This window comes from Lipophrys pholis (assembly GCF_963383615.2).
Source record: "Lipophrys pholis genome assembly, chromosome: 11".
In the NCBI taxonomy this organism is placed as follows: domain Eukaryota; kingdom Metazoa; phylum Chordata; class Actinopteri; order Blenniiformes; family Blenniidae; genus Lipophrys; species Lipophrys pholis.
This window is the reverse complement of record NC_137631.1, coordinates 28,833,135-28,844,294: the sequence shown is the minus strand read 5'-3', so window position 1 is coordinate 28,844,294 and position 11,160 is coordinate 28,833,135. Positions and strand designations below refer to the sequence as shown.

The following is an 11,160-nucleotide window of genomic DNA, read 5'->3' as shown; positions in this document are numbered from 1 at the left end:
GCTGAAGACAGCAGCAGACAGACAGACAGACAGACAGACAGACAGACAGACAGACAGACAGACAGACAGACAGACAGACAGACAGACAGACAGACAGACAGACAGACAGACAGAGACAGGTAGGTGAGACAGGTGATAGGCGATCTCCAGGAAATGGCGTGTTTGGGTGGTTGCAGCCGAGCGAAGGATGGAGGAGAAGCCAGGCTGAGTCCTGCAGAGCTGTAAGTCTGATTCACCTTCATTACAATGTTTATGATCTATACCATCACTACATTCACTGCAAGTACACAGAGTTTACTGTGATACATCTATAACATCACTACATTCACTGCAAGTACACAGAGTTTACTGTGATACATCTATAACATCACTACATTCACTGCAAGTACACAGAGTTTACTGTGATACATCTATAACATCACTACATCCACTGCAAGTACACAGAGTTTACTGTGATACACATCTTTACCAAAGTTTCCCAGCTGAGGGTTTGATGGGGTGTTTCCTCCTGAGATGCGTGGAGAAGTTTGATGCAGCTGAACTGAAAACTCCCCTGGAGCTGCAGCTGGAGCTGCAGCCGGAGCCAGGAGTGTTTCTCAATCCACACACACACACACACACTCATACACGCACTCGCACACACGCACACACACTCATACACGCACTCGCACACACACACTCATACACGCACTCGCACACACATGCACACACACACACACACTCATACACACACTCGCACACGTGCACACGCGCACACATACACGCACTCGCACACACACGCACACACACAGACACGCACACACACATCCACACACTCGCACACATGCACGCACCGAACATGTATATTAGGGCTGGGCAAGAACTGTAAGTTGTAACTCGTGTTGAGCCATGTTCACAGTGAGGTGTGGACGTTAGTTTTTTGGGAGAAGGCCAGGGAGAAAAAAGATCGTTTCTTCGTCGTGTGGATGGAACCTACGGAAGAGTTTTAGGGCCACTGAAAAAAAAAATAAAACCGTCATGCGCTTCAGAAAAAGTCGAAAATCAAAGTCGAGATTTTGTTTTTACGGTGAAAAAAAAAAAAAAGGTCCGTCCACATGCCAGCGGTGTGACTGCTTCCTAATGCACATCAGGCGGTTTAAAGAAGTGATGAAAAGATGCTTCAGGACAGAATCCAGCTCATAAACACGGTCAGTTATCATCAGAACCAGGACCAGAGGAGACAGAGCAGCTGCTGCCTGGTTCTGTAGAGGAACACAGTTATCATCAGAACCAGGACCAGAGGAGACCGAGCAGCTGCTGCCTGGTTCTGTAGAGGAACACAGTTATCATCAGAACCAGGACCAGAAGAGACAGAGCAGCTGCTGCCTGGTTCTGCTGGGGAAGTTCGTCGTGTATGAAGGACAGAGACACGGATCCCGGGCTGCTTATTTAAATGTTCTTATTAATGAAGGAAATCCAGTGTAAAATCACGTCCATAAGCAGTAAGCAACCCGATATAGTCACAATTAAGTGATTTAATGTGATTTCGCACTTACGGGCAAATGATGAGGGATGGATAGAAAGTCTCTCCGTGAAAAGAAAAATCTCGACTTTGATTTTTGACTTTTTCTGAAGGTTTTGTTCTTCAGTGGCCCTAAAACTCTTCCGAAGTAACCTCAGTTTACAACAACAACTAAAGAAAAAGCCGCACCGAAGCAGCAAACTCGGTGCGGATTTTAAAATAAAGGATTTGTCCCCACAGGGGAGCGATATGGTGACAAACACAAGCCAGAAGGCTCCTCTAGTTTGAAGGGAGACTGGGATATTGTGAATACGTTTTTGAGAGTACTATGTTCAGAGTACTTTTGTCAAACAGGTTTTACCACTTTGATGTGGAATTAAGTGTTTATAATTCACATTGAAATGTAAATGTTTTGTGACAATTCAGGTCAAACCTCTCATACTGCTTTAAGGTAAACTGGAATTTAATACACAAAGAAGTTTCGTTGGAGCCTGAGAGCTTTTATGTTTAAGATTTATTTATTTATTTTTATTATTGTATTTGCACTTTTTTAGGACTTATTTTCAACCCAACCAGTCAAAGACACTTTGAAGTGGAATTGAGTTCTTCTGACTGGTTTAACTGAATACTGTTTATGTTGTAGTTTTTTATAGTTTATATTAGGGATGTCCCGATCAGATCAGTAGATATCGGATCGGGGCCGATATTGGTGATTTGTGAGTGATCGGGGATCGGCAAATCCAGCCGATCACCCCACCGATCTAAAAAAACAAACAAACAAACAAACAAAAAAAAACGTCAAAACTTTTTCACGTCAGCTACCGTAAAGCGAGCCCCGTTTGCGACCTGCCCTAAACTGACGTTCGCAACGTCACCTGATAACCACAACAATCAGGGACTACAAGCTCCGGTCGGGCTGGAAGCAGGCGGAGCGGGGCCATAGACCTATAAAACTAGAGTTATATATAGTGGTTTATGTGTTTTTGTGCAGAAGTCTCCTTCTAAATTTCTAAGTGGTCTGTTGTGTTTGGTGAGTCACAGCGCCCCTAAAGGCCTGGCATGTGTACTACATACCCTGAAGCCTCGTGTTGAGCCGTGCTCATAGTGATTTATTTGCCACAAAATCCAGGTGAAGTTGTTTAAGTTCACATACATAAGAGATACAAGACTGCAGAGTGTAATTGGGGTTTTGTTGTTCTGACTGAATAAAGTTTAAATAAGTTCTTAAGTCATTCCGAGAAGAATTTTGATTCAATAAGTGAGTTTTACAATCATTTATAGCCAAACAAAGCTTCTGCCAATAGTGCTTTTAGCTTCAGACATCTTAGTTGCTCTAAAAATAGACTGTTGGGTATCTTTGCAATAGTAATGTGAGTATCGGATCGGGAAAGTATCGGTATCGGCCGATACTCAATTCTGAAAAATCTCATTGGTATCGGGGACCAAAAAGTGTGATCGGGACGTCCCTAATTTATACACACACACACACACACACAAACACCTGTTGCTCTGTGCTCAGGAGCCAGTTGCTAGGTGACAGACAGGTGCGGGAGGCCCTGCAGGATGTGGGCGTGGCCTCTCTGCTGCCCCCTGTTGGCACAGAGGTGTTCAGAAGATTCACGCTGGCGTCGCTACAGGACATGAAACAACGGCATGACGCTGAGGGACAGATGGACAAACAGGTATTGATCACCTGTTTACCAGATCACTTAACCTGAACACCTGTCTACCTGATCACATGACCGGATCACCTGTCTCACTGCCCAACAGCACACACCAGCTGATCAGCTGACCACCAGCAAGCCCCTCCCCTTCATCTACGGAGCTCCGCCCCCTGAGCTTCTCTACACACCATTGGAGGAACTGGATCCTTACTACCAATCCCAGAAGGTCTGTCTCACCTGTTTCTCTCTCACCTGTCTGTCTCTCACCTGTCTGTCTCTCACCTGTCTCTCTCTCACCTGTCTTCCTGCAGACCTTCCTGGTCCTCAGCAGAGGGAACATCCTCCACAGGTTCGATGCCGACTCGTCTTTGTACCTGCTGAGTCCGTTAAACCGTCTGAGGACCGGGTCCACCCGGATCCTCCTAAGTCCATATCCTTTAGCATGTGCTTAGTGTCTGGTCCTGGTCTGGGTTCTGGTTCTGGAGGTTCTGGTCCTGAACTGCAGTACCTGGTTCCGGTGGTTCATCCTCGTCACTCTTCTGATCAACTGTTTGTTCATGATGCTGCCGGAGACGAAGCTGACGATGGTGATGGAGTGAGTACACACACGCACGCACGCACGCACGCACGCACGCACGCACGCACGCACGCACGCACACACACACACACACACACACACACACACACACACACACACACACACTTTGTTGTTGTGTTGTTGTGTGACCTCTCGTGTCGTACACAGGGGGGTGTTTGTGACGGTTTACACGGTTGAAGTTCTGCTCAAAGTTGTGTGTCATGGATTCTGTATCGGACGATTCTCCTTCATCAGAAACGCCTGGAACTTCCTGGACCTGCTGGTTCTCGTCACCTCGTAATCACACACACACACACACACACACACACACACACACACACACACACACACACACACACACACACACACACAAATGAAACACTTTTGCACTCTACTGATGATGATTATGATGATGAAGATGAAGATGAAGAATCTCTTTTTCAGATTTCCGTCACTTTTTGTGGAATTTGGAAAATGTTCTGTTTTTGTGACGATTCCTCGAGTCCTGAAGATCTTCTCTGCCAGTCCAGGTCCGTGTGTGTGTGTGTGTGTGTGTGTGTGTGTGTGTGTGTGTGTTTGAGAAAGAGAGAAAGGGAGAGAGTAAATACACACACACACACACACACACTTCTTTGTCTCTCATCTCACACACACTCCTCCAGGCTTGAGAAGAACAGTTGAAGCTCTCGTCCAATCAGTGAGGAGGTTCGTGGACGTCTTCATCATCACAGTGTTTTGTCTCAGCGTCCTCGCCGTCATCGCTACACAACTCTTCATGGGACAGTTACGCAACAAGTGTGTGCTCTCCTCTGGTTACTTCGGCAACCTCACCACTGATTACTACGATGACCTCGGGAACGGCACAGAGTTTAATTACATGGAGCACGTCTCCAACCCAAGTATGATGACGATGATGATGGTGATAATGGTGATGGTGGATGGTGATGATGATGATGATGATGAATATGATGTCTTTCAGAGAATTTTTACCACCACCAAAATCAACTCGACCCTCTTGTGTGTGGAAACTCGTCTAGTGCCTGGTATGTTTACACAACAACCAAAACATCAATCACAACAACAACATGAAAGGCAACAACAATATGTGGTGGTGCGTTCAGGGCGTGTCCGGAAAGCTTCACATGTCTGAGGGTGGGAAAGAACCCAAACTACGGCTACACCAGCTACGACTCGTTCTTTTGGTCCTTGCTGTCGATGTTCAGACTTCTGACTCAAGACTTTTTGGAAAACTTGGTTCTACTGGTGAGTGACCCCCGAAGAACTGAACTAACCGGCTGGTGACTAACCAATTTTACCAACTGTCTGATGGTCGATGTCCTGTGGTCGTCGATCCACAGTCGCTCAACGCTGTAGGAACGGAGTTCACCGTCATCCTGCTGCTGGTTTTCTTCCCCACCTGCTTCCTGGTGCTCAGCCTCCTTCTGGCCGTGGTTGTCATGGTGACGATGGACCAGGACCAGGCCATCGTCGACAAAAACAGGCGGGGAGAAGAAGAATTCAGACGAATCAAAGAAGTGCTGATGAGGAAAAAGGAGGAAGAGGAGGAGGTCAGGGTGTTCATCTTCTTCTAACTGAACCAACCGACCAACCAACCCACTAAATCAACCATCCCACTAAAACCGACCGACCGACCAACCAACCAACCCACTAAACCAACCATCCCACTAAAACCGACCGACCGACAAACCAACCATCCCACTAAAACCGACCGACCGACCAACCAACCATCCCACTAAAACCAACCAACCAACCCACCGACCCGCTCTGTGGAGTTGACTGCATCATGTCTGTCCGCAGGTTCCCGGCAGTGCGGTGCCCTCGAAGGCGAGTTCGGTGACAGTAGCTGTGACAGGTAAACATACCTAACAGGTCCGATGTGTTCAGGGTCCGTGGGAAACTGGAGCTCCATCACTGGCAGGTTTATATGGTGCTACACACATCTGGACCACTTCCTGTTTCTCAGATGCAGACGTAGAAGGCGGACCTCCATCTTGTTGGCAGCGGCTCAGACTTTGGCTCCGCCCCTTCGTTCTCAACCCGCTCTTTGACCTGGGTATCATCATCTGCCTCGTCGTTAACATTGTTGTTATGGCAACGGAACACTATCCAATGACACACCAGCACATTCAGATCGCCTCTGTCTTAAACCTGGTGAGAAAAACCCTGTTCTAAAACAACAACCAATAAAAACAACACAACAGCAAACAATAACACAACAACACACATTGGCGTCGGAGTACCAGCAGGTGTGACACATGAGCACTGTCGCCACAGGTCTTCCTCGCGGTCTACGTGGTGGAGATGCTCCTCAGACTGTTGGTTCTGGGCCCGAGTGGATACTTCCAGGTCAGCCATCTTGCTTTCTTTGTTTGCGAGAAGCTCAATGGTTGTTGCCGTGGAGACACATCCATGTGATTGTTGTGGTTGCCATGGCGACAGGTGAGCTGGCACATCCTGGACTTCCTGGTGGTTTTCAGCAGCCTACTGGAGCTCTCATTGGCCAATGTCGAGGGGCTGTCCATGCTGCGCTGCTTGCAAGTGGTCAGTATGATGACATCATCGCCATCGCCATCGCCATCGCCATGTGATTTTCATCCCCTCCCCCAACTTCTTGCCTCCAGCTGCGGATGTTCCGGCTGGCCCGGTGGTGGCCATGCCTGCAGCTTCTCCTGCAGGTGGTCTGGTGCGCCGCGCAGGGCCTGACCGTGGTCCTGCTGGTCCTGGTCTTCATGTGGGTCGTGGTGGGCCGGCAGCTGTTCCACCAGGACTACATGAAGAACGTCTGCAAGATCTCGTTGGACTGCGAACTGCCTCGCTGGCACATGGCCGACCTGCCACACGCCGTCATGTTAGTCTTCCGGGTCCTGTACGGGGAGTGGAGCGAGTCCCTGTGGGACTGCATGGAGGTCTCTGGTCCAGGCTCCTGTGTGGCCTACTTCATCCCCCTGCTGGTCCTCGGAAAACTGCTGGTGAGTCGCAAAACCCTGTGAACTTGCAGCTTCAAGGGACCAGATATTGCTTCCACCAGGTACCCAGGTACCTGGGTTCTACTTCCACCAGCAGGAAGCTGATACCGAGGTTTCGTCTTGTTTCACCTGTGTTTCGTCTGCATGAGTTTCCTGATGATCTTCTTACAGGAAGCAGGTAGAACGTGAAGAGTCGAGGTCCTGAGACTGAACCCTGTGGAACTCCAGGCTTGACTTTGGTCTGAGCTGAAGAGTCGTCAATGTGAAGGAACCTGTCCGAGCAATCTGATTGATCGGACAGGTTCCACTTGCTGATCAATCAGATTGAAAGCAGTTTAGTGCTAAAGCTTTAATCCTGATGAAATGTTCTAGTCTCTGTAGTAGTTATTGATTACTAATCAGGTTGATCTGATCTATTATTGATTACTGATCAGGGGAAATGATCCTGCTCCGGTTTCAGGTTCTGCTTCTGTTCTTCAACTTGCTCCTGAACTCGACCACGAACAACCATCTGGCGGCTCTGGAGTCCCGAATTGAGCTGCAGACCAGGACGATGACCCGGATGTGTAGGCGGGCCAGACAGGACCAAAACCTGGACCCGGATCAGAGAGGGAAGAGGTCTACAGAGGAGTGTGTGGGTCTGACTACCTTGACCTCCGAGTCCGGTCCGGTCCACAAGGTCCCGGTTAGCACAGAAGAAGACAAGAAGCATCAAGTAAACAACACAGTGGAGTTCAAACAACAACAACACCTACAACAACAACAACAACCACCACCAACAACAACACCAGTAACACCACCAACAACAACACCAGTAACAACAAAAACAAAAATTTTCTTGCATTTTCTTTCTCCAGTTTGACATCAAGCAAAAGCTGGATGAGAAAAATCAGAAAGGCCGCACACTTGAAGACTGTAAGTATATACACACACACACACACACACACACACACACACACACACACACACACACACACACACACACACACACACACACACACTTTCATTCGACAGGTACTCTGTGTGTGTGTGAGCATCAAATTGCTCTGATGAAATGTGTGTGTGTGTGTGTGTGTGTGTGTGTGTGTGTGTGTGTGTGTGTGTGTGTGTGTCAGGCTGCTGCTGCCCCCTCCAGGATGTAGACACGTCCCGGGGTTTGTGGAGGATCTGGTCTGACTTCAGGAGGGTTTGCCTCATCGTGGTGGAAAACAAAGTGTTTGAGGGTTTCATGGTGTTCATCATCCTGCTGAGCAGCATGGCTCTGGTAACACACGCACTCGCACTCGCACACACACACACACACACACACACACACGCACACACACACACACACACACAAAGAGTACCTCTCAAATGAATATGGTGTGTGTGTGTGTGTGTGTGTGCAGGCGTTTGAGGACGTCCACCGGGACCAGAAACCGTACCTACTGCTGGTCCTGGACTGGGCGGACCTGGTATTCACGCTGGTCTTCCTGGTGGAGGTTCTCCTGAAGTGGACCAGCTTCGGCTTCAGGAAGTACTTCTCCGACTTCTACTGCTGGCTGGACTTCTTGGTTCTGGCTGTGAGTCTGGACACCAACCGAGTGTTTCTGGCTGTTCTGCCGGTGGTCCTCACAGGCTTTCTCCTCTCTGGTTCAGGTCTCTCTGCTGGCTCTGGTCTGTGAAGGTCTTGGGTTCTCCTGTCGGCCTCTGAGAGCTCTGCGGACCTTGAGGATCCCGTCTCGCTTCCAGGGCCTGAGGGTGAGACGGCGTCTTCTGGTTGCCACGGTGACCTGTCTCCATCTCTCCTGCAGGCGGTGTTCTGGTTGCCATGGTGACGTGTCTCCGTCTCTCCTGCAGGTGGTGTTGCGGTCGCTGCTGTTCACGCTGCCGTCCATGCTGCAGGTGGCGCTGGTGGTGCTGTTCCTCTGGTTGATGTTTGGGATTCTGGGCATAAACCTGTTTGCTGGAAAGTTTCATTACTGCTTCAACGAAACGTCAGGGGACTTTTTTCTGGACAGCGTCGTGAACAACATGAGCGAATGTTTAAGTCTGCCGTTCCCGGAGGTCAGCATGAAGAACGCTGATTTTAACTTTGATAACATCGCAACGAGCTTCCTGTCACTGCTGGTTCTGGTAACACACACACACACACACACACACACACACACACACACACACACACTACATGTGATGAACGTGTGGATTTCTTCTCCTACAGGGAACCTCTAAAGGCAATTTTGATCACCTATATTTCGCCGTGGACTCCAGAGGCGTGAGTAGACACTAGTACTACTATTAGTACTATCACTAATACTACAACTGTTAATGTGTGTGTGTGTGTGTGTGTGTGTGTGTGTGTGTGTGTGTGTGTGTGTGTGTGTGTGTGTGTGTGTGTGTGTGTGTGTGTGTGTGTGTGTGTGTGTGTGTGTGTGTGTGTGTGTGTGTGTGAGAGTAGATTTACCTCCAGCCCAGCTATGAGAGCCGCCTCTACATGTCCCTGTACTTCCTGTGTTTCCTGGTGTTCGGCTGCTTCTTCAGCTTCCTGCTCTTCATCAGAGTCTTCGTCAGATCAATTCAGCAGCACAGAGTGGAGATAAGTCTTCATCCCGATGCAACGTCGCCATGACACCATGACGTCCAGACACCACAACGCCACGACACCGTGATATCCAGACGCCTTGACACTGTGACCCCATTACGTCCAGAAACCACGACACCATTACGTCCAGACACCATGATGCCATGACGCCGTGACACCATGACGTCCAAAGGCCTTGACTCCACAACGCCATGATGTCATGACGTCCAGACGCCTTGACTCCACGACGCCATGATTTCATGACGCCCAGACGCCTTGACTCCATGACACTGCGACTCTATGACACCATGACGCCGTGACGCCATGACACCGTGACGCTGCCCAACACTCCTGGCATTGAACTCTGATCTCTTCTTCTTCACTTTGGAGGTAAACATGTCTTCATAACGGAGGAGCAGCAGATTCACCCAGAAGGTTTCAAGAAACGTCTCAACACACCCTGGACCTGCCCACCCCCCCAGGTGAGTCCAGACCAGGTCCAGACTGGGAGTCAGTCTCTGGAGGTTCTGGTTCCACAGTCCCTGGTTCTCTTGCAGACCGTGTGCCAGGCCCGGCTCTTCTCCCTGGTGTCGTCTCGCTGGTTTGAGACCGCCATGATGGTGGTGGTCTTCATAGACCTGGTTGCCCTCGGGGTGGACTACTACTACGCAGACGCCATGGTCTACTACCATCTGCAATGGACCCGCCTGACCCTGATCCCAGTCTTCCTGCTGGAGCTGGTCCTGAAGCTCGTTGCCTTCAGACGCTTCTACTTCAGCAGCATCCTGAACATCCTGGATCTCCTGGTCCTCCTCGGCTCCATCCTCAGTGAGTCATCCTCTCATCCTCTCATTAAATCACCCAGTCATTCACTTTCATTCATTGGTTCCTCAACATAACCCCCCCCCCCCCCCCCCAGACATCTTTATACATGACTTCGTGAACAACTACTTCCTGAGCCTTGACCTGGTGGTGACCCTGCGTCTGACCCGGTTGATTCGGGTCCTCTGGATGTTCGCCGCCACTCGGGGGATCCGGACGCTGTTGCTGACCTTCATCATGTCTCTGCCGGCTCTGGTCAACATCGGCTTCCTCTTCTTCGTCGTGACCTACACCTTCGCCGTTGTGGGCATGATAGCGTTTGGCCACCTGCCGTCAGCGTTCATGCTGGACGACATGATGAACTTCAAGACTTTCTGGAGCAGCCTGCACACCATGACGATGGTCTTGCCCTGGACCGGGTGGGACAGGCTGCTGTCGGCCATCATGGCCGCTCCTCCAGACTGTGACCTGGAGACGTCAGAGGTCAGATGGCGCTGCAGCACCCCAGCGATCGGCATCGTCTTCTTAGCCTCTTACATCCTCCTCTTCATCCTACTGATGGTCCACCTTTTCACCGCCGTCGTCATGGAGTCCTTCAACGCCAGAACACCCGCCAAGGACCACAAGGAAATGGGAGGGGCCTCTGAAGTGGTGGGAGGGGCCTCTGAGGCCGTGGGAGAAGCCTCTAAGGTGCTGGGAGGGGTCTCTGAGGTGATAGGAGTGGCCTCTGAGGTGGTGGAAGGGCCCTCTGGAATGTAACAGTGAATATTATAACCTCTGATCTGAGGAATATAATCTGTAATCGGAAGAGCATAACCTGTAATCTGAGTACTATAATCTGTAATATGGAGAACATATCCTGTAATCTGAAGACTATAATCTGTAATCTGAAGACAATAACCTCTAATCTGAAAACCAGAACCTGTGATCTGAGATAAATGCCACAATAAAATCTGTTCCAACAGCAACGCACTGTAGTCGACAAACTGTGTGTGAGAACACAGCAACTTCCTCTGAGTACCAGGGACTTCCTCTGAGTACCAGAGACT

General features: G+C 49.6%; 1 protein-coding gene across 1 annotated transcript; it reads left to right on the top strand.

Moving 5' to 3' along the window:
• Positions 1 to 14: 14 nt before the first annotated feature.
• Positions 15 to 11,077, top strand: LOC308116576 (sodium channel protein type 4 subunit alpha B-like). Its single transcript, XM_080474830.1, has 27 exons — positions 15 to 221; positions 3,021 to 3,183; positions 3,272 to 3,391; positions 3,477 to 3,605; positions 3,651 to 3,760; positions 3,911 to 4,039; positions 4,187 to 4,272; positions 4,405 to 4,641; positions 4,722 to 4,785; positions 4,864 to 5,005; positions 5,101 to 5,310; positions 5,561 to 5,615; positions 5,727 to 5,914; positions 6,038 to 6,109; positions 6,203 to 6,304; positions 6,385 to 6,732; positions 7,190 to 7,444; positions 7,587 to 7,644; positions 7,845 to 7,993; positions 8,118 to 8,291; positions 8,368 to 8,469; positions 8,569 to 8,844; positions 8,930 to 8,983; positions 9,167 to 9,304; positions 9,673 to 9,771; positions 9,847 to 10,117; positions 10,209 to 11,077. The coding sequence occupies exons 1-27, from the start codon at positions 154 to 156 to the stop codon at positions 10,868 to 10,870; spliced, it is 4,461 nt and encodes a 1,486-aa protein (XP_080330956.1). The 5' UTR covers positions 15 to 153; the 3' UTR covers positions 10,871 to 11,077.
• Positions 11,078 to 11,160: the final 83 nt, after the last annotated feature.